General features: G+C 46.1%; 1 protein-coding gene across 9 annotated transcripts in view; it reads right to left on the reverse strand.

Annotated features, from left to right (window-relative positions):
- LOC139595129 (multiple epidermal growth factor-like domains protein 6) overlaps positions 1-22,112 on the reverse strand; it is a 189,986-nt gene that overhangs the window by 43,831 nt on the left and 124,043 nt on the right. For 8 of the 9 annotated variants that reach the window (XR_011680865.1, XM_071438113.1, XM_071438114.1 and 5 more), the window contains 8 exons: positions 19,892-20,017; positions 15,606-15,728; positions 12,808-12,930; positions 10,210-10,347; positions 6,938-7,060; positions 5,422-5,544; positions 4,328-4,486; positions 1,959-2,090 (listed from right to left, as the gene is read on the reverse strand). Coding sequence is in view for 8 of the 9 variants with exons in the window: in XM_071438113.1 (XP_071294214.1) it covers positions 1,959-2,090; positions 4,328-4,486; positions 5,422-5,544; positions 6,938-7,060; positions 10,210-10,347; positions 12,808-12,930; positions 15,606-15,728; positions 19,892-20,017 (1,047 nt within the window). In the remaining variant the exon portion in view is untranslated. The remainder of the gene's footprint in view (positions 1-1,958; positions 2,091-4,327; positions 4,487-5,421; positions 5,545-6,937; positions 7,061-10,209; positions 10,348-12,807; positions 12,931-15,605; positions 15,729-19,891; positions 20,018-22,112) is intronic. The other variant, XM_071438112.1, reaches the window with a different exon arrangement.

Below are 22,112 nucleotides of genomic sequence, written 5' to 3' on the forward strand. Positions count from 1 at the left end.
AAGTAATATTCTTCTGTAAAGGACATCCACCTGATATTTACTAGGACATCTCAAAGGACACTGAATTAACCAAGTTTTGGGAAGTACTGTCATGTATCCAACCCTCCCCAGCACATGCTGCCCTCCCCACAAAGCACGGGCTCAAAAACCATTGCCTGTCAAGTCCAAAGCTTAAACATCAGAGCACAGCTTTGAATACTTGGAGATAAATATTTTAAACATTCTTTTTTCTCTCCCAAACACTATTATAAAAATAATATCTTGTTTTTCAAATGTAGTTTCTGAAAATCCCCAGGTAATCATGGCAGCAATGGATCCACAACAGCAAAAAACTGTGAGATGCAGCCTTGCTCTGCTCTTTGCAGCCTGAGCTGCCTGAGTGGATACAGTTGCTGGAGTCATCTGACTTCACTGACGTTTTATCAATGTACATTAAGAAAGTTGACATTTCACATCAATTTCCATTCGGCTTCTTTAGTGCATTATTAGAGAAATTTAGTTCCAGTTTTCTCCACTGTTTTAGCTCACCCTAAACCTGCTCACCCTAAAACCATGAATTGTGCTGCATATTAAAAAATGCAAGAGAAAAGAGTGAAAGCAATCACACATGAGTAATTAATACAGATTAGATATTGTATTTATCACTGTCCCTGCTGACTTCATCAGACAACAGGTTTAGCTCAATAACACAGTCCTATTAAAGTTCTTTAAATTCCAGAGGTGAATTCCATTAGACTACATGCATGGATGTCTAGTGCAAATATACATCATAAATTTTATTATTTATGAAATGAACTAAAGAATTTGGATACTGCCTTGAAATTTTTATAATCTCTCCTGAAGTACCAGCACACCAGGTACAGAAGTAAGAATGTCCTCACTTGATAGCTTGAACTGTCGTAGACAGACTGGAAATTATCCTTTTAATCCTCCCCATTCCTACTCTCTTAGCTGCCCCCAGAGTTTACAAACCAAACCCACCATCAGTCTCCCAAAATAACCACAGGCAGACTGCTGGTTTCAATCACTTCCTTGATTTTTCTACATTTCTGTCCATGGGATGACGTCTCCTAAACAATCTTGATGGCAATTAACCTGAAGAGTGCTGTCTACTGATGTCAAGTAATAAATTTTCATCGACTTTTTGTCTCACCAGTGACAGCAAAGACTTTCTGAGAATGATGGGCCATCATGTCACACACCACGAAATGGAGGGACCCATCTCAAAGAGGAAATCTGCTGTATGATGTCTCAGACAAGCAGCAGACAAGTTTTGCCAAACTGCAGATGAAGAACAGCACATCAAGAAATCACCACTCTCTTTCCTATGGGTTTTGACACATACTTCTGAATCAGAAAGATCTTCTGCCAGGAAACAGGAGCAAGAAGAGTGAAAACCTGTTATAAAGGGCACTGACTTGGCAACAGAATTCTGAAAAATACCATTTCCAATGTGAAAAATTAACTGCTCCAAGAAAGTGATGCTAATAATAACAAGAATGATGAGGAAAAAGAAATGGAAAACATAAGAAAAAAATTTAAAAGGGAATATCTTATGGTGCTACAACGGAAAAACTCAATTTTAGCATACGTGTCCACCCAGGCTGTCACACCAACTTCTGGGGCAGACTTCTGGAGTCACCAAGGCAGGTTGTGGAACAAAGCATGGCCAGCAAACTTCATCAGCTTTTAGCAGCAGAGCAAATAGGAATGAACAACAGCCAAACACTCAGGACAGGGATGATTCTGTCCTGACTTCCACTGGACTGCAGGGACCCCCGTGCACTGCAGCATCACTTACAGCTCCTATTTACCGTGCCCCAGCACAACAAATTTGATTATGAGACAGATGTGCTCTTTCAGGGGCCTCACAGATGAGAAGTACAAGAGGTTCCTCCCACTCCCCACCTGCAGAGGCCCTGCAGGAGGATCAGTGCCCCTGCCAGCCCTGTACTCACTCTCGTTGCAGATGACTCCAGCCCAGCCGGGCGGGCAGACGCAGCCGCTGCGCTCGCTGTTGCAGCGGCCCCCGTGCAGACAATCCTCACACCTCAGGCTGCAGTCCTGGCCAAATGTGTCACCCAGGCACACTGGCAGCAAAAAAACACACAGGGCTGAGTGAGCAGCAGGGCAAAAACCCTTCCACAAGCTCTTACCTACGGCTGGGTTGTGAACACCGCCGGTTCGGCACAATGGCACGGCAAAATGGCCATTTCTGAATTTCCCTCTTCCTGTTTCTGACTCTAAGTGCAAGGAAAGCTGGGTGTTCAGCTGGAATTTGCTCCCCTAAATGCTGTAATTCTCCAGCCAAGAGCATTTTGAGCTACTTTTTAAAAGCAGGAGTTTTGCCTTCAGAAAAAGTGAATTTGCACCTAATGCTTGATAACATTGTATATGACTGGAAGAATTTATTGGGACTTTCCTTCTCTCCTTGCTAGGCTATCCCTGTTGTTTTATTGCAGTAAGTGGATGTAGTGCTACTTAAACATAGCTCAGTGGTATTTTCAACCATACAGTGTGAGTGTTCTAGGAAAACAAAGCAAAATACATATTTATCATGTCTCTTCACTTCATGGATATGAAAAGTTTTATATAGGAAGCCCGATATGAAAATGCTTTTTTTTTCTCCTTCCCCACCCTCCTTTTATCCTTTGCCACCCTCACATTCTCTTTGTTGGGAATATTGAGACAGGCGTGCAAAATAAAGTGATTGTCTGGTAAAATACTTCAGTGGCATTGAAGATCTCATCCACACAGTTTAGAGCCTTCAAGGCTTAATGGCTGTGGCTGGAGGCTTTTTGGAAGGGGATTTTTAACAGCACCTGAAAGTGAGCTGGCAGCTTATTTTGCCTTATTTCAGTAAGTTACAGGCTGGTTGCATTTCACCAACAGTTTCCTGTGTGAGGCCACTAGGTCTGAGCACCCAACTGTTCCCTTTTCTGTAGCTGAACAAAATGCCCAAGCTTTCAGGGACATTTAGAATCCCAGTGCTGCCACTTAGAAAAGGGTACAAATTCATACTTCAGGAGAAGAATACAGACCACCATTAAAAACATCATGCTTCCACCTTAAGAAGTCATTCAAGCTATAGAAAATATTTAATTACTTGCACCAGCTTAATGTTAAAACAGGCTTTTTTATAATACAGATAGCAGCACAAAACCAGGTCTGAAAACACAAGGAATAAATTGCTATTTAGGAGGTAAAATAACTTACTAAACCATTTAAAGTTCCTTTTTTCCATCACCTTTTCATACAAACCACTACATGCTGCAAAGCCTGAGCCTTAGAAAAAGTGCAGCTGCTCAGCTGTGACTGATAATACCCAAATTTCTGTAGCTAAATATAAATAAAACATGCAAAAAGTGGTCAATAAATATTTGATTGTGGTTTCCAGGCCTGATAATTTTGCCTGTGGTTATCTCATTTATCAGTTTCCCAGTTGGTTATCAGTGTCGTTGAGTCCGGCTGGATGCTGTGTGATTTGGGAGGGTCTTAACAGTTTTGTTCACAAAAATAAGGTAATTTTTTATTAAAGTCAAGACCAGCTCCTGATTTTTGCCTGTAGGGCACAGTCCTCAGATGGGTAATTATAGAGTTTATATAAAAATCACAGGGCACACATAGGAAAAAACAAGAAATCCTCCCTGATGATCCACCAGCACTCAGAGCAAAGCAAACACAGGGTTTCACCTCATAACACTCTTAAAATTGTGCAGTTTCCACCTTTGGGTGGAAAGACTGAATCATGCAAAGCCCAGGTGGGTGCAAAGCTGTCCTGCACCCACTCCTGTGCTGTTTGCCACCACTTGAGCTGAGCAACACGTGGATGTGTTGGTGCTTTTCCCAAAGAGTCGAGGGAAACCTGAGTCTTCAGAGGGTTGTTTTTAACACAGATAAAATGCAAATATCTTAAACAAAAAGCCTCCAGTTGTTATAAAAGGGTTTGTAAACAGGGACCCATGCTCCCAGCTCTAGGAAGGGATGTTTCCCCAGGGATTCTGTGCCCTGCAGTAAGCCATGCCATCCTCTCAGGCCTGGCATGACAAGCTCTCTGTGGCTGCTGCCCCTGGGCTCTGTGCAGACACCCTGCTTTCCAAGGAGCCTGTGCTGTTCACTCCTCCCCTGCCTCCCTCCCAGAGCATCCAGGCGCCTCCTGGCTCCTCAAACATGGCCCATCTGGGATGGAACATGGAGACAGGCAGGATGCAGGATTAATGCTCATTCCTCTTCCTGATGCTGAGCCCGGCCAGCCCAGCCCCAAATCCTCTCCCAGGACAATCCCCCCAGGTTGCAGTGCTGGCTCAGAGCCCTGCTGGTCACTCACCGACCCTGTGCACCAGGGTGAGCTCTCCTCGGGGGTCTCCATCCTCAGCCAGGGCCCCGAGGGCGAGGTGGAGCAGCTGGGGGGGCCCTCGGAACTGCAGCCCCGGGGCACCAGCCAGCCCTGCTGCCTCCTCTGCATCCGCCTCCTCCACACCTAGGGCTGGACAAACACAGCCATCAGCACCCCAGCCTGCCCCCACCGCCTCTCATCTACATCTTTTCTTACTATTATGATGCATTTAGATATTCAAGTAACACCTCTGCCCAGTAGTCCCAGCCCAGGCAATTTCTCGTCTGTACTTACAGAGTTTCTGCTATCCAGAAAAGAAAATAGACAGAAAAGGGGAGATGCCCTCCCCGCCCCATCTTTCCCTTTTCCTTCTTCTGGAAAAAAAATCTGCTCCTGGAGAATCAAAATTAAATGAGGAGATTCATTTTCCTCATTTGAAGTTTGAGATTATTTTTAGCTAATGAAGGTCATTACTCTTGCTCGTTTTGGAGATGACAAATAGAAAGTGAGGCTGGCTGTGCAATTTATTTTCAGAAACATTAAAACCTGGGCCTTAAAATGACGGGAAATCAGTTGGCTTTCTTTTTGGTGTTGGTTAGAATATCAAACTCTGGCTTAAGGTTTAGCAGTTGCTAAACTTGGTTATAAGGCTGAGTTGCTCTGCTAAACTCTGGACTGGTTACACTGGCAGAAATCCAGAATATCGTCACTGACTAATGGAAAACTTGCCATGGTTGATCAAAGAAGACTCTGGCTACCTTTTTTTTTTCCCACAGGATGTTAAACTTCATCAAATAGTGCAAGAAAAGTGTCAAAATAGTATTAATTTCTAAACCAGGAGCTTTGGGTTTTCAAACGTGTCCAGGGGATTTAAGTGTTCATCTGCCATTAATCTTTGGCAAAAGCCATTACTGGAGGATGAACTTGGATCCACACACTGCACGTAGCCCTACCCTGGCCACGTTTAGAGATGGCTCAAGTTGGGCTCCCAAAATCCCAGGATCTGTGAAAATCCCTGCTCCAAAAATCACTTTTTAAATCAGTGGGAAGTGCTTAATGGCCCACAAATTTTGAGAAGAACTCACCCACGCAGGCCCATCTGCTGTCCCCAAGCCTGTAACCCTCCTTACAGGCACACTCGTAGGACCCCAGGGAATTCACACAGAAATGGTCACAGTTGCCATTATCCAGATGACATTCATCCACATCTAGAAAATCCAGATATAAATGGTGAATAGGAGCAAGTACTTCTGCTTGGAGAGCACATGCTGTGCCCAGCTGCATCTGACAAATTATTCTATACGTAAGAAAACACAATTTTTCTTATGTGTTTTGGGGCTCTCCGTTTCTCTCTGGTATTGGAGGTATGAAAACATTTCAGGGCTACAAGGAGCAGATTATTTCACTGATGTTTTTGTCTCGAGTGAAAACAGATGCTTTTAGCTGTTAAGCTCAGTTAATCCTCCAGTTATTTTGAGGGCTCTTTTTTTTTGGAAGGAGTGTTTTAACACACATCCATATACAGTGTCCATGGAGAGAGGAGGGAAAGTTTCTCTCTGCTGGCTCCTCTCCCACATCCCCGCTTTGGTGCTGGGTTATTCCTGTACTCCATCCTCACAAAGAGGAAATGACACATTTGTAAAACCTCACCAGCAAAGCTGGCATAGGGTCAGTGACTCTCATTAGGGCAGTGCCCACAAAGCCCTGCAAAGGGCTCTGACAGCATTTCTTCTACCTTGGGCTGTGATTAGTTAGACCGAGCCACTGGTACTAAAAGAGTTTTGACAAGGGCATGGAATGATGCAGGACAAGTGGGAATGGCTTTAGACTAACAGAGGGAAGGTTTAGACTGGATATTAGGGGGAATTCTTCCCTGTGAGGGTGGTGAGGCCCTGAGAAACTGTGGCTGCCACATCCCTGGATGTGTTCCAGCTCAGGTTGGACAGGGCTTGGAGCAGCCTGGTGTTGCCACATTTTTCTTCACAGAGAAAAGCAAGGCACAATTCTTCCCAAGAATATTTCTGGGTTTCACATTCTCTGAACCTCAGAGAAAGAAAAAACAATTCTTATCTTATTTGCCGTGCCTGTTTTTGTGCCAAAGCAGAATGCAATATGGAGATTGTTTACCCAAAGTGATGGTGTTTTGTTTCCTTGGTCTGTCAGGCCAGGTGTGTGTGTGTGTCGGGACTGTAGGGGGACAGTCACGATACTCAATGCAGTGGAGTGCTTGGCAGATTCAGTTTAGATGTAATGTAATATAATATAGAATAATAAAGTAATTAATTAGCCGTCTGATAAGATGGAGTCAGATGCCCTATTTCCCTCCCTTTGTCGGGGGCCAAAATATCCACTACAGCCTGGTCTAGTGGGAGGTGTCCCTGCCCACAGCAGGGGTGGAATGAGGCGACCTTTAGGTGCCTTGCAGCCCAGCCCAGCCCTGCCCAGCCTGGCCCAGCCCAGGCCAGGCCATCCCAGGCCATCCCGGCCTGGCCCATCCCGGCCCAGCCCATCCCGGCCAGGCCCATCCCGGCCCATCCCGGCCAGGCCATCCCAGGCCATCCCGGCCCGGCCCATCCCGGCCCAGCCCAGTTCAGTGCTCACCGTCGCAGGAGCAGCCGTCGGCGCTGAGCTGGAACCCCGCCTTGCAGGCGCACTCGTAGCCTCCTGGGTAGTTGATGCAGAACTGGGAGCAGCAGGACTCCCCAGTCTCACACTCGTCCACATCTGCAAGGAAAGGGCAGCACGTTCAGCCCTTGAGACACCCCCAGCTGCTGCCACAGCTCTGCCGGGAGCTTTTGTGCTGCAGCACTCGCTGCTTTGCACCTTCCTTCAAGCACATAAACACTGAATCCTGACAGCCACTGCCTTCTACCTTCCCCCTGTCTGAATCCTGAATCCTGACAGCCACTGCCTTCTACCTTCCCCCATAGCAGCCAAGACCCTCCATGGCCTGGGAAAGGCATCTCCTCTCCAAGTCTGAGCTGCCATGAGGGAATTTACAAAACACCAGCTGGTCTTGCTGGTGATCAAGGACAGGACCCAAGGGGATGGCTGGAGCTGTGTCAGGGAGTTTTAGGTTGGATATCAGAAAAGGTTCTTCCCCTAGAGGGTGCTGGGCACAGCCCAGGCTCCCCAGGGAATGGGCACAGCCCCGAGGCTGCCAGAGCTCCAGGAGGGTTTGGACAACACTCCCAGGGATGTACAGGGTGGGATTGTTGGGGTGTCTGTGCAGGGCTAGGGGTGGGACTCAATGATCCTTGTGTGTCCCTTCCAACTCAGAATATTCTATGGTTTTATGAAAAGAGACAACAGCAAGGACCCACCAGCCCTCAAAAACATTCTGATTAACAGTAACCTACATTTGACCATTTAGACTTCTTTACATTCAGCCTTACTCAATGCAAACTACCAATGCTCTGATCCAACCAGGCCTTTGCTGGACAGCAGCAGCCTGGAAGGTTCATCTGTAGTTTCTGGAAACCGATTTCCTGTTGCCTCCTCCTGCTCTGTGCCCGCTCAGAAAATGGTATCATTGACACCACTGTTGTGGTGATTAGATAGGAGAGCTGAGCTGTTATCTGTGCACTGCAGGCTCCTGGCTGCTGTCAGGCTGCTGAGCAGGTCAGTGGCCATCCAAGGGCCACCTTGTCAAGGCTGAGTCTGCAAAATGCTTCTGAATGTGGCCTGGCTGAGCAGCTGCAGATGGGAAAGGTCAGTGTCTCAATTAACCTTGGAAGGAGCACCAACTTTATGAGGAAACACGGACAGGAGAAAGAAAATGTAATTAATCAATCGAGGTGAGGAGGTCAGTGTGAAAATGATTAATGCAGGTTATTTGAAGGCAGTGTTTTCCAGAAATGTCACAAGCTGAGCTCCTCTGCAGTACATCAGGTGACGCCTCGCTCTGGGCTCCAGCAACAGCCCCTTGTTTGTGCAGGAATGCAAAATCTGCATCCCACAAAAAGGAGATTTTTGCTGTTAAGAGCAACTCTTCATGTCTTTAGCCCTCCTCTGTGTTTCCCCCTTTCCCTTGCTGTGTCTGGAGTATCTGCTTCCCTCTGAACTCCCCAGCAGCAGGTCACTGAGCTGGGGTGTGGGCAGGAGGCTGCTTTGCCTCCTGTCAGCTCTACAGACAAGACTGTGCAACCCACCCACCCCTGTGAGGCTCTGGCTCCAAATCTGCCTCCCAAACTTTTTCTGTTTTTGCTTTTTAAGCTCCATCATCACCCGCCCTTGCAGGCCTCAGTGCTTCCCTCCTCCCCTGCTCCTCCTCTCTCTTGCACTTGGCTTTTTTTCCTTGCAAGACTCCTTTTGTCTGTAATGCCTCTCACACTCAACAGTGCTCCCACTCTCTACCTCTTCTCATGATCTCATATCTCCCTACACTGCTTTGTGGTGCCTGTTCCTTTTTCCATTCCCCCTCTCCTCCTGGCTATTCTTAAAAATTGTAATGGCATAGTGACAGCAAGCCCAAAGCAGAATGAGATACATTTTGCATGACAAAAGCCATAAACAAAACAAAAACACAAAACAAACACACACACAAAAAGAATCTCATAGTAGAATTGCTTAAAACATGAATGAATTTTTAAGCTTGTCTCTCAAAATAAACCCAAAATAACTCAGGAGGTGAAAGCAACAAAGTGAGACTTCTCACAGGCAACAGTACAACCTCATCACTGAGCAAATCTGATGGAAACACAGCAGGCTCTGGAGCACCAAGTGCAGTTTGTGCAAGAAGCACTTGGGAGCACTTGTGCTGCTGCTCCCAGCCACCAGCTGAGAGGGGAAGGCAAACAAAGTCAGCTCTGTGATGCTTGGGCTGCCCACGGTGAGACACACCATGGCAGCAGGTGATGCAGTGTCATATTGCACTAAATAGTTTACTTAGTTGTTGTTTTATCATTGCCACTCCCTGCCCTCCCTGGGGACCCATCCCAGCCCGCTCCCAGGGCCAGGCACTCTGCAGCAGCACTGCCAGGATGTTGTTAATCAACACCTGCAGGAGGAGGGAAGGCACAGCTTTCCCGGAGCGACAGCTCTCATGCAGGCTCCCAGCGTAGCATCCCATGAATTCTCTCCCCTTGGTCAATCCCCAAGCCCTCAACCCTGGAAACCAACCCTCCTCACCATGGAGTCATCCCTCCCAAAGGGAAAAACAGTCTCCCCATGGACTTGGTGTCACAGCTTCCTCGGGTTTCTCCTTCCCCTGTCACTGCTTGGTACCCCTGGTGGCCACCCCCTACCCCTGGAGTCCAGGCCCCTCTGCCCACCCCTTCCCCTTTATAAACTGCCTGCTCCATGGGGTTTTCCTCTTTCCCCGGGTTTGTCCTTTGTCCTGTTACCCTGCTGGAATAAACCCTTGCAAAAGAGCCTTTCTTGCCTCTATGGCTGAGCAAGCTGCGGTGAGAGTTGAGTGGAGATTTGACTGCATTGCCTGAATGTTCACTCAGCCTTTCGACAGGAGAGGCTTGCTGGGGACAAGAGATGGGCAGCAGCACCCACCACTGTAATACCTGCATCTTTACCCCGGGCCCTTCACACCTGCTCCCTGACCCCAGCTCGGGTTACCTGGGCAGGTTTTGCTCCCATCTCAGGTTACCTGTGCAGGTTTTGCTCCCATCTCGGGTTACCTGTGCAGGTTTTGCTCCCATTTCAGGTTACCTGTGCAGGTTTTGCTCCCATCTCGGGTTACCTGTGCAGGTTTTGTTACCTGTGCAGGTTTTGTTACCTGTGCAGGTTTTGCTCCCATCTCGGGTTACCTGTGCAGGTTTTGTTACCTGTGCAGGTTTTGCTCCCATTTAAGGTTACCTGTGCAGGTTTTGCTCCCATCTCGGGTTACCTGTGCAGGTTTTGCTCCCATTTCAGGTTACCTGTGCAGGTTTTGCCGTCCCCGGCCAGGCGGTGGCCGCGGGGGCAGGAGCAGCGCGGTCCCGCTGCCGTGTGCTCGCAGCCGTGCTCGCAGCCGCCGTTCCCGTCCCGGCAGCTGTCCACGATTTCCATCTCGATGCCTGGCAGGGAAATAAATCAGAAGGGTGTTAAAAAGCAAGCCCGAAGGATGTAAAACAGCAGTCACGAGGGCTGTAGCTGTGAGCGGAATCAGCTCACAGCCCCTCCCCAGAAGAGCAGCCTTTGGAGTCACTGAGCTCCAGGTGTTTGTGTCACAACAGTGGATGCTCTCAAATTCAGCCATGTGAGGCTGGTTCAGTGTTCAGCGGCCACCTGCTGCAGGAGCCTTCCCAGCTTTCCTCAGGTTTATGCTTTGCCCCAAAGGTGGAGCAGAAGCATCTGAGGAGCGCCCAAGTGATGCCCCCAACACGTCCTGATGCTCTTCCCAAAGAGCAGCTTTGAGTTTTGCATGGGAATGGCAAAGAGCTGGGTTCTAAAACATCCTCAGCAGAGTCCTGCTGCTGAAATGGACACCCAACCACAATGCAAAACAACCTCCAGGTTTTGGTTCTTGGATGTCCCTTCCAGGGGGACACAGCAGCTGAGGCTTTGTCTCCTACAGCTAAGACAGGGTGGTACAGTGCCATTGCCAGCCCCCTTTGCCTGACAGATTTCCATGCCCTCCTCAGGAGGCTGCACTGGACAGCCCTCAGAACATCCTGGCCATTCCAGTGGGAACCCTCACATGAAAAAGGGAATACCTGGCCACCTCATTCCCATCCAGCTCCTTCATCAGATGATTTCTCCAGGATGCAAAGTTATAGGTCAGTTATAAAGATTTTCATGAAGGATTAGCCAGCTTTTGTTACAGAGCTATTTAGAGAGGAAATAATTTCTCCTACTATGTAGGGAAACTGAGAAACACCCTTCCTAAAGGAGCCACTGTACTTCCAGAAACAGCCCAGATCAGAGTGGTGGTCATCAGATCTGGCACAGAATTTCCCCAGACACATCTGTGCTGCTGGGCTCTGGTCCCACCCCTGGGAGCAACCTGCTTGCCAACAAGAAATGTAATTCCAGCTGGAAGAGGGTATAAATTAAGAGAATAAATATCTCTACATCTCATGCATAGTGTGATTATTTGCACCAGGGAGAAGAAATCTCTCTGGTCTCCTGTCCAGTGTGTTAAGCTGGGATTTAGTAAACCCAGGAATTAAATGCAGAATCTGATTTCATACACGATCTTCATCATTTACTTTGTCCCAGCTCTTCATCAGTAAAACTGAAATACCAGCTCTTCCCCAGCCACTGGGGAAATGAAAGAATAAACAAAGACTGTAAATTGCTCAAACACTGGGATAATCCTGATCATAAATATATGCAGAATGTTTTTATTTTTATTGTTTGCTCTGCAATATTGTACATGAGGCACAGAGAATCACCATCCCCTGAGATCTGCTGAACATCCAGAAAAATTATTATCAGAAAAGCACAATGAAATCTAAGTGGTCTAAACCTCTTTTTTATGCCTATGACAGAAGATTTCATATCTATATATTAATCACATTTCCTCTGCCATTGCACCACTCACAGTTCCCCATCACCTATGAAATAACTCTCCAGGATGTCTCTCACATAATTGGGTTTTGTTTTTAATGTATGTTAATGCCTTGAAACTGGATTTCATTCTTAATAACTATTTCTTACACACACATTCTTAAATAAAGCACTCATTCCCTGGCATGCAGCATATTTTCCTAAGGAAGCTCTGCTGAAAGCTCTTGCACAGTATTATTAGATTGAATGATCTTTGCCCACCTCTTTGCTAAAACAGGTCATGCTTTTGTCTGCATTCCAGGGAGCTTATGTTAGGTCCATAATAACCCCAACTCTTCCACATCACCTCCTTTATTAATCTAAATTTGCCCTCAAGGGCAGGCCAGGGATCACCTATCAGCTAACAGCACTGGGAGTCAGTCCCCCTCTCCAGAAAAGCTGTGTTGATTAAGAAACCCCGCTGGCAAGAGGCAAGCATGTGAGGAAAGACAACAGGGCTCGCTTTAGCTTGGGAAGTTTGAGTTGTTCAACTATTTTTTCATCCCAAATCTTTCTTTTCTTTTGTTGGCTTTTTTTTTTTTTTTTTAAGCATCCTCTTAACAGTGTCAGTAATCTCAGGAGAAACATAAGCAAACCCAGACAGGTAAAGACAAGAGCAGAACATCGTGTTGGTTTTCTCTTGCATCAGGTCTGTAAGAAAGCTGGGAGGAGGAGGGCAGGAATGAATACATTTCACAGAACAGCAGCATTCTGGTGGCTCTGCAGCAGAATTCACCAGACTCTGAAGACAAACCAACAGGGCTATTTGCTCTTTGAAAGGTAGTAATTAAGGTCTGTGAACACAGGCTTAGGAACGCGTCACCCTGCAAACCCAGCAGCAGCAGCAGAGGAATAAAACAGTATTAAGCTTGATCTTTTGCATACATTTACTCTGCTGGGGATGGTGATCCCAAAGAGTCAGAAGTGAGGCCTGGCAGGGAGCAGAGAGGAGAGGAAGAGGAGCAGGGCTGGGCAGGGTCACTTACGGTAGCAGCGCTGCCCGTCCGCGCCCAGCTCGAAGCCGGGGCTGCAGGCACAGCTGAAGGAGCCCGGGGTGTTCACACAGCGATGGGCACACCTGGCCCTGCCCTCTGCACACTCATCCACGTCTGCAAGCACACAGAAAGTCGTTCAGCTGGACACTGAAATGAAAAAATAATGCTGCTCTACGTGGACGTGGCTGCGTTTCCAAATATCTGCTGGGAGGATTATCCTGGGGTCAGCCTACAAAGGACAGCACCCAGTGAGCCTGGGAACATTATACTCACATTATTCTCCAGAACAATCTTTTTCTGAGCACCATTGACCTTGAACTTCTCAGTGTGAACATTTACAGTATCAAACACTATATTTGCAGTTACCAGCCAAAGCACCTTATTTATTATTCCTGTAAAAAGAGCAATGGCAAAAGAAGACCTCGTGTGAAGAACTCAGAAGAAACTTCCAAAACTCTGAAATTATCACCATGTCCTCCAAGCCATTATAGTTAAATTAATGGAACAGAAAATAGCTGATTATTCTCTGCATGTCAAATGAGCTGGATTAAGTGGTGGTTGGGTTTCAGCAGGGATGATGGAGACAGATCATCCCTGAATCCTGCAGCTGCTTTACAGCAGGGAGGCACCTGCTGCAACCACAGCAGCTCCAGCAGCCCTGTGAGGAAAGGAAAAGCTGCTAAGCCTTTGGTGGGGAGGCTGCTCTTCCCCCAGTCCTCTGCCAAGCAGGCTGCTTCTCAGCTTCACACTTGCTGGTCTGTATTTTGGAGTTAAATGTCCCCAAAAGTGTCCATCTTCCTAAAATCTCAGTGGAACATAAAGTACTTTTAAGGAGTTAGTTAAAACTTTTAATTAGTTTAAAAAAAAGCAAACAAACCCACAAAAATTTACACTAAATACAGCTGCACAGAACACTGACCTCTATGCAAAGACTGGTATCATACATGGCAAACCCCTGATGCATCTCCTGGTCCTTCCCATTCTGACATCTTTCTGGCAAAATACAGATTATTTATTGCACCAATGCTGGCAGGGAGCAATCTAATGTGCAGCTCTTCACTTTTTATCCCAGCAAACCACACTTTCTAACAGTTTTGTCCCTCCACACGTGCTGTGCCCAGTGCTGTGCTCGTGGCCCCTGCACTTGAGCACAAGGAGCTTGATGGATGCAATCAGGCTCCTTGCAAAGAGAGGCCCCAGGCAGTGCAAACACCACACATTGGCTCATGAAAATTTCAGGACAAATGACAGCTTCTCTGAAGCAGCCATGGGAGCAGCTGCTGCTTAGAATAAAATGGGTTATTCCTCCTTTTTCTCTAATTGTCTGTTTGCAAGTACGCTGCGCTGGCCAAGGCTGTAAATATTCTTTTCTCTTCTTCTTTTTAAATAGAAAAAATTAAAAGTTGAACCACAGCCACCATCCTGCACAGGTTTCTTCCTGTTCTAGAAGTAATAGCTGAAGTATGACACTTCAGCTGCCCTCTGTCTCCTTCCAGCTCAGTTTCCAGAGAGTCAAACAACAGCTTGAATTTTGCAAAAGGCATTGAGTAACTTCTAGGAGAAAAAACCAATAATTGTATATCCATGGTAAGACACACTGCTTAATGATTCAAAAGATTCTTGCCATGAGGCTGGGGAGAAAATTTGTTCCAATATATAACACTGCAAGTTAACTCAGTGATTCAGTTTATACATAAATCAACAGAAATGTCAGTGTGTATCTGAGATAAAACAAACAACAGGCTGACCCTACTGCTAAACCCACTGTTGTTTCCATGCACTCATTATCAGTACATTACTTGAAAACAGTTTTTATTTTCAGTAATTACTCATGAGTAATTCCAGTAAAAGTGAATCACTAAGATGTGCCATTCTACTCACAGAAGGGCTTATAGGCAACTGAGTAAAATACTCAGGGTAGGAAGTAAATATTTTGAAAGGCATCCAGCACCCTTTATCTGAGACAATAATTTACATATTGGCAAGATTTCGGCCAAGTTTGCAAAAGAGGAGGGCAAAATTAGTGTGTATATATATACACACAAAATTAGTGTGTATATATATACACACTAATTATATAGTAAATATATAATTTATAAATATATAATTTATATATATAAATATATATATATACACACACCCTGATCCTGACTTGGCTGTTAAGAATCTGTGCACCATTAAATCTACAAATACTTTTTATTTCACAAAACTGCTAAACTATCTTCCAAGAGTTTCACTGAAAGAGAAAAGCAGGTATTTTGATCTCTAGTTCCCCCAAATTTCAGGTCGAGAATGCTACAGATTCTTTTGACAACCCCAGACTAAACACAGGACTTCAGAATTCAACTTTTTAAGCTCCTCTCTTTGGAAATCTTACACATCATGATTTCTTCCTTCACAGTAGTTTCTCCATTAATATGGAAACAGTTCTCCAGCTAAAAAGCCCTTTGAATTCTAAATAGGTTTTCAGTGACCTGGTTCAGAGTTTTACTTGAACCAATTTTCCAGGAGCTGTATCTGGGACATAATTTTAAAGGTACCCTACAAGAATAACACTACAGCATTCACAAATCCAGTTGCTAGAAAGCATGACTTAGGAGATCACAGAGAAATTTTCATCACTATAAAAGTCCTTCAAGACTATGGGCTGATGTGAGTATCACAGAGAGAAAGGCTGTTTCAAAATGCACACATATATTTGTCTAATATATTCCTTTCCACTCACAGCTCAGTAAGGCAGAGCACTGATTAATAACGTTCTTCACAAGAAAGAGCCCAGAGTTTCTTACCTAAACAGGACTTTTTGTCTGCAGCAAGAGAATGCCCTGGATGACACTCGCATTTTGCAATTCCTCTCTCATTCTGACAGATTTGTGAGCATCCTCCATTCCCACTTGTGCAGGGGTCTATCACTGAAACCAATTAGAGCACACTGTCAACTGAAAGGTCACTTTTTGCCTGAAAATGGTCTTACCTGCCATTGTTACAACTAATGACGAAGTAGCTGTAAGAGATTAGACTGGGGAAAAATGTGACAGCATCTGGTGAGTAAAGCTGCTGTTTTTCTGGATGCTTTTTGTTGCTGGACAACATTTTTCACAGAGCAGCAACAAGGCTTAAAACAGCAGGAAACCGAGCTTGTATTACATTGGAAGTAGGACAGAAAAGTACATTTTATTGTTATTTTGCTGTACCTGAACAGATTTCAAGAGTTCTCTAAACAACAGCAATTAGCACTCCAGTATGTGTGAATCCATAAACACACACAATGATGGAGTTCACCACGAAACAATGAATATTTAAAAGGCTTGAGAGGAAATAAACACTCAAGAGCCCCCAAAGACATCTTTCAGTCTATAAACATATGCCATTCATGTTGTACATCAAGGCTTTTTCCTCTTCTTGAACAATAACATACCTTTTCAAGGATAAGCTGCCCTAAGTGGCAAGTACTCAGAAAAACTTTTATGAAGTGCCTACAGAAGCCTCCATCTCCAAGATTTCATTGTGTTGAATGGGTTTATTTCTGGGACATGTGCCTGCTGGAAGCATGCTGCCCAAATAGAGACTTGGCACAACCCAAAACAGACCCACCACGACTGTTCAGACAGGTCTGACTTGGGCTAAGACCTGACACTCTGCACCAGGCTGAGGTTTTGCTTTGGAGCGCTCATTACACCAAAATTCTGGTGAAGAACATTCCACAGGTAAATTTGGAGGAGGGCACCTTGAAAATGTGTCCTCTACAGCTCTGTTTAGCTTTGAATAAAATTTCTAAAAGTTATACTTGTTTCCCTACAATTCCAGCTCTGATTCAGCTTGAGCATTTCACTAATTACTGTCTGATTTGAGACAGATGACCAATATTTTTCACTTGCCCTGCTCTGTACAAGCTAACTTCTCTCAGAGCCCTAGAGGAAAGTCACTGTCAGTTCTACAACACTGGAGGAACCCTGGGAAGGGCTGAAGGAGTTTTACTCTGACCTGGCTGCTTTGCTCTTCCACTGGCTACACAGGAGGAGGGAACAGGAGAGAAAATCTTCCACTTCATGTGGATTTAAATATGGGGCAGGGCATTTTTTGGTCCCTTTTCTGTGCAGCCAAGTGGTATTTTGTGCCACCATTTGGTAAAGGAGGAAGCAGCCACAGAACATCCTCAAACTGCCTCATGTCACCTCCTGCTATCTCGGGAACACACAACACACAAACCGTTCCAGTCTGCAGGGCTGAGTTTGACTTGACAGTATTTAAAAAAAACCCAAAACCAAACACTAAAAAAAATAAAATAAAAGCACGGTTAGGGATGTAGAACTGAAATTGGACTTCTGACACGATAGGTTGCAAATAGGTTTCCAAGGAACAGCAGCACTTCATCGTGCATGACACTTCCAAGGCTGACAACTTGGCTCTGCAGCTCGACAATTTGCGGTCTACAAAGGATTTAGCTCCAAGCAAGAACTCACTCCTTGCTGATATGAAATATTGAGTTATTTGCCAATTCCTTTTCTATTTGGGTAAATTAAATGAAATCACTATCAAACAGCATCTGTTAAACCTGCATATTATGAAGGTTTTCAGAGCAGCTAAGGCTTTAATTTGAGGATGATTACAGCGCGGAGTAAAGCTTGTAATGCTCTGTGACATGACAACAGGCAAACAACAAATTACATGGTGGATGTTAGTAAAACATAGTAATTCAAATAAAGGTAGCAGCCTTGGAAGTCCTTGGATGAGGTAAGTTTGTAAAGGAAAGATCTTCAGGACATAAGGCAATCAGTGATTGACTTGCTTTCCAGTGATATGTTCCTGTTAGAAGCAGGTTTCAGGAAAAGCCAAAAATAACTCATTAGCGTTCTTTTTTCACACATTTGCCTCTTACTAGTTCATTTAATAACTTTAGTAGATAACAGACTCCATCCCACAAAGCTTTACTCCAAGCTGTTAAATACTATGGTGAAAAATTTACTGGCATGATTTCATTTCCCAGGTGCCTCAGGACACAGAATCCCAAAACGGTTTGGGTTGGAAGAGACCTTAAAGCTCATCCAGCTCCACCCTCTGCCATGGGCAGGGACTCCTTTCACTGTCCCACATTGCTCCAAGCCTGATCCAGCCTGGCCTTGGACACTGCCAGGGATGGGGCAGACAAGGCTGTAAACATCAGGGTCTCCAGTCCTGTCTGCCACAACCTCTAGAGCGCCTAAAGAAAAGAGGTTTGGGCTTTATCAAATAAACTTTCTTGTTCACAGCAACCATGACTTCACACTGGAGAAAATATAAAGTGGTAAAGAGCAAAACTGCCAGGCTTGAGTGTTTCTCCAAGGCTTTGCAGGGCTGTGGGTGCAGTATTAACTCCCAAGGAGTCCACAGGGATGAATGCACACCTGCACAGCACCTACACCTGCTGTGGCAAACTCTCATGACACTGTGGTTTCTCCATCCAAACCATGACTCCAGCAGCCAAGCTTTGGTTGGAAAATAAAAAAAACATCCAGCCTCACCTCCTCCCACCTCTTCTACTTAAAATATCTCTGAACTGACAACCCAAATGCATTCATGACCACCTCACCCTCATTTGTTCCTGTAAAACTCTTGTCCATGGCCTTACCTAGCACTTTTCTCTCCCAGGAATTCATTCACTCTGGTATTTCTGGGGGAAAGCATCCTACTCAGCCTTCATTTTGCAAGCTGAGCTCTGCTCACAAGGCAGATCCTCCTTTGCCCAGGCACAACTGCTCTCCTGGGGAGGGCTGCACTTATTTATTTTGGTTCAAACACCCTGGGGTAACCAGGTAATGGGTGCCCACCTGCAGAAAAGGCTGACCCTGCCCCTCTGCAGAGCTCAATAACTACAGGCTGGTGACAAACCACTGCCTTTGGTGAGTGGGTGACTCTCTTCAGCCCCACCACATGAGGGGGTGAACAGGGGTGGCAAAACCTCCCCTTTTAGGGGGTCCCAGCTGAGACAGAGAATGGAAGTGGTCCATGGGAGCTTGAACTGTGCTGTGAGCACTCCAGGAGAACTCCCACCCCACCTGGCACCACTCAGACCCCTCTGACCCAAGCACGGTCCCACCGCTCCATAAAACCCACCCCAAAGCCCCGTGCAGGCTCTGCACAGCCAGCTGGCCAAACACATCTCAAGATGTTTGGAAAAGGGATGGAGAACAGCAGAGGAAGCTCTCGGACGCCTCCTTCTCCCCAAAGCTCCTCTTTCCTGACTCTTTCTGATAATCTCAGGGAAAAAATGTGGCCACCCCATGAGAGACAGAGAGGCCAGCAGGCTGTGGGTGCTCCCTGGGGTGCAGCCCCCACTGAGGGCAGGATTTGGGGGGGCCCAAACCGAAGGGGAAGGGTTCTCTGCACCCAGCAGGAGCTGGGAGCCATCTGAACAGCAGGATTTACTTACACTTCATCCACAGCGTGTAAAATCTCCGAGCAGAAGAGGAGCCATATGGAAACGGTTTTGTGACAGGAATTTCAGCTCAATAAATCCATAAATTTGGCCTTATCTTTCTCTGGCATGTTCAAGGGTGTATGTGTGTGTGTGTGTGTGTGTGCTTGTGTTGGGGAATGGGGGGGTTGCCTTCAAATCTGATGAATATGTTAAGATATACAAGAAAAGAAAAGCAACAATCAAACCCAAAGGTAGCATTGCTGTTCTGCTTGAGAGAGTGCTTAGAAACCTGAAGGGCAGGATGAATGAATCAGCCTGTGATAAGCCAAAAGGAGATAAAGAGAAGACTTTTTGTAGAATAAAACATGTAATGCAGGCCAACTCTATGTACAACTTGATGAGCAATAAAATGTTAGAATTAAATCACAATTAAGTTCCTATGTCATCACCATCATTGTGCAAGGAGCATCCAGGGATCTAGGAGGCCAAAATCTTGTTCAAAGCTGTGATTCAAAGTGAATTTCACACCTTAAACATGTGTTATTTTAAAATCCTGTCAATAAGCAATTCCCAAAGCTGCTTTTGGCACGCAGGGGGAAATAGAAACGAACACAGTGACCCAAAACACCATCCTGGGGTCGTTAAATTGCCTTTACTGTGTGTTTTCACAGGACTCACCTTGACAGGATTTGGCATCTGCCTTCAGCTGGTAGCCTGGCTGGCACTGGCACTTGTAGTGGTCCTCGCTGAGCTGAACACAGTCCTGCTCACAGCCCCCGTTGTTAATGCTGCAGGAATTGACAGCTGGAGCCAAGGAAGCGGGGAAGGAAAGCACATCAACAAGCTGGGAGAACTTATTTCCTATTTTAAATACATAAATGACAGCAAAAGCAGGCAAACCTCGCTGAGCAGCTTTCAGAAATGCTCCTGTGCCCTCCCCTGAGTGACTGCCCTCCCTTGTGCTCACGGAGCCTGGCTGACACAGCGTCCCACACCAGTGAAATCCTGATTCCAGGGAGAGGCAGGTGAGATCTGAGGGCTGTAATGCTGACTGAAGCACAGCACCCTTTGATCTGACAGCACCAAAGCACTGCCAATCCACCGAGGCAAGGAGGGGAAAAAAGAACAGCCCTGCTGGCACTTGCCCATTGATTATCTTTTTCTCTCCTTGCTTTCATTGATTAAAAATAGTAATTGTCTTTCAGGCTGATTTCCTCAGCCTCATAAATAAAAAAAATCAAATAACAGAAGCCACAAGCCCTGCACAACAGACTCACACAGCAAACCACAGGAACAGAGGGTCCTCTGTACATCTTTAAAGATGCTGCTTCCTTCACCCCAGCAAATTAATATTCTTTTTTTTGTTCAACACATATCCCTGGCCTCTGGAGAAACATTTCTCCTCCTGACAAAACATGTTAACACACACCCACACCTATTCACAGGCTGTATGTAAAAATAAGAGTGATGGTTTGACTCTGCTATTGTGCTGTGCTGATGGAAGTGTGTGTGTAGCTGTATCAAGATTTCCACAGCAGGGATGTAGTATGGAGAGATTTAAATGAGATATTAGGAAGAAATTCTTGACTCTGAGGGTGGGGAAGCCCTGGCACAGGTTGCCCAGAGAAGATGTGGCTGCCCCTGGATCCCTGGAAGTGTCCAAGGCAAGGTTGGATGGGGATTGGAACAACCTGGGGTAGTGGAAGGGGTGGGATGAGGTGGGACTGGATGAGATTTAAGGTTCCTTGCAACCCAAATCATTCTGGGATTCTGTGTTCTCTATGGGCAGCTGGAAAGATTATTTGGTCCTTCATGGAAGGCACCAAACTCTGAAGCTAATGAAGCCAGCAAAGAGCTTTGATATTTATTTTTTTTATATTCATTTTATCAATATTTCTTCATTTATCTGTAACAGACATTAGTAAATGTTAGCTGCAAAACCCACTACAGGACTTGTTTCACCCTGTGCCACCAATTAGCAAACACTGAGTTTGTGCAGTCAAGTATGTGTTAAAAAGGTGAAAAGAAAAGCAAATTTTTACATTCTCCTGGCTGCACACATGGCAGGAGGCAGGAGGCACCTCAGTGCCCAGAAACCTGACCCTGGCTTCTGATCCCCCCCTGTGCCCTGAGCCTTCTGCCCTGCCACAGACTGACCCTGAAAGCTGCTCCTGCCTGCCCAGGAGACAGCACACCCCATACACTCTGAGCTCCCAGCTCCCTGCACATTTGTAGCCAAAGACCTGTTTCTCAGCAAGAATATTCAAATAAGATGAAAATATTTCAGGAGACTAGAAACATCTTAAATCCAAGTGACAGAATATACATGTTGGCTTCTGAAAGTGCCATTTTCTCCCTCCGTTTCTGGGCACGAGCCAATCTGGCTGCAAGGGGAGATAAGCAGCAACCTGTCACGATGAGGGTTTGGGAGGATCTGAAGGTGGGAGGGGACAGGTGTGAAATCCACGAGTCCCACTTTGGTGTGTGGCTGTGCCAGCAGCCAGGGGTTGCTCTGGAGCAGCCAGGGCAGGTTTGTCACCAGGCTGGATCCTGTGACAGGAGGTGCCAGACGGAAGGGGAAGAGCCCCCAGGGCCAGGACAGGATTGTGCTCGTGGCTGCCAGCAGCACCTCTCTGAGCAGAGAGAGACTTGGCACCTGCTGGCTCTGGCTCCAGCTGTCACCAAGGGCCTGTGGCTGCAGGGATGAGCACCTCCACAGGCAGGAATATGGCCTGACATCCATTCTTCAAAGATTTACTCTTGGAATTTGGTAGAAACCCAGCCCTGATGTGGATTCCAGACAGGCTGGGGGTGATGGCAGGTGATGCCAAGAGAGGGAGGGGGCATCTGGGAAGGGGGACAGTGGTGGGAGACACCAGGTAAGAAAAACAAGGATCAC

The sequence above is a fragment of the Agelaius tricolor genome, unplaced genomic scaffold (assembly GCF_023055355.1).
Source record: "Agelaius tricolor isolate 1412-34295 unplaced genomic scaffold, bAgeTri1.0.p SCAF_12, whole genome shotgun sequence".
Lineage (NCBI taxonomy): Eukaryota > Metazoa > Chordata > Aves > Passeriformes > Icteridae > Agelaius > Agelaius tricolor.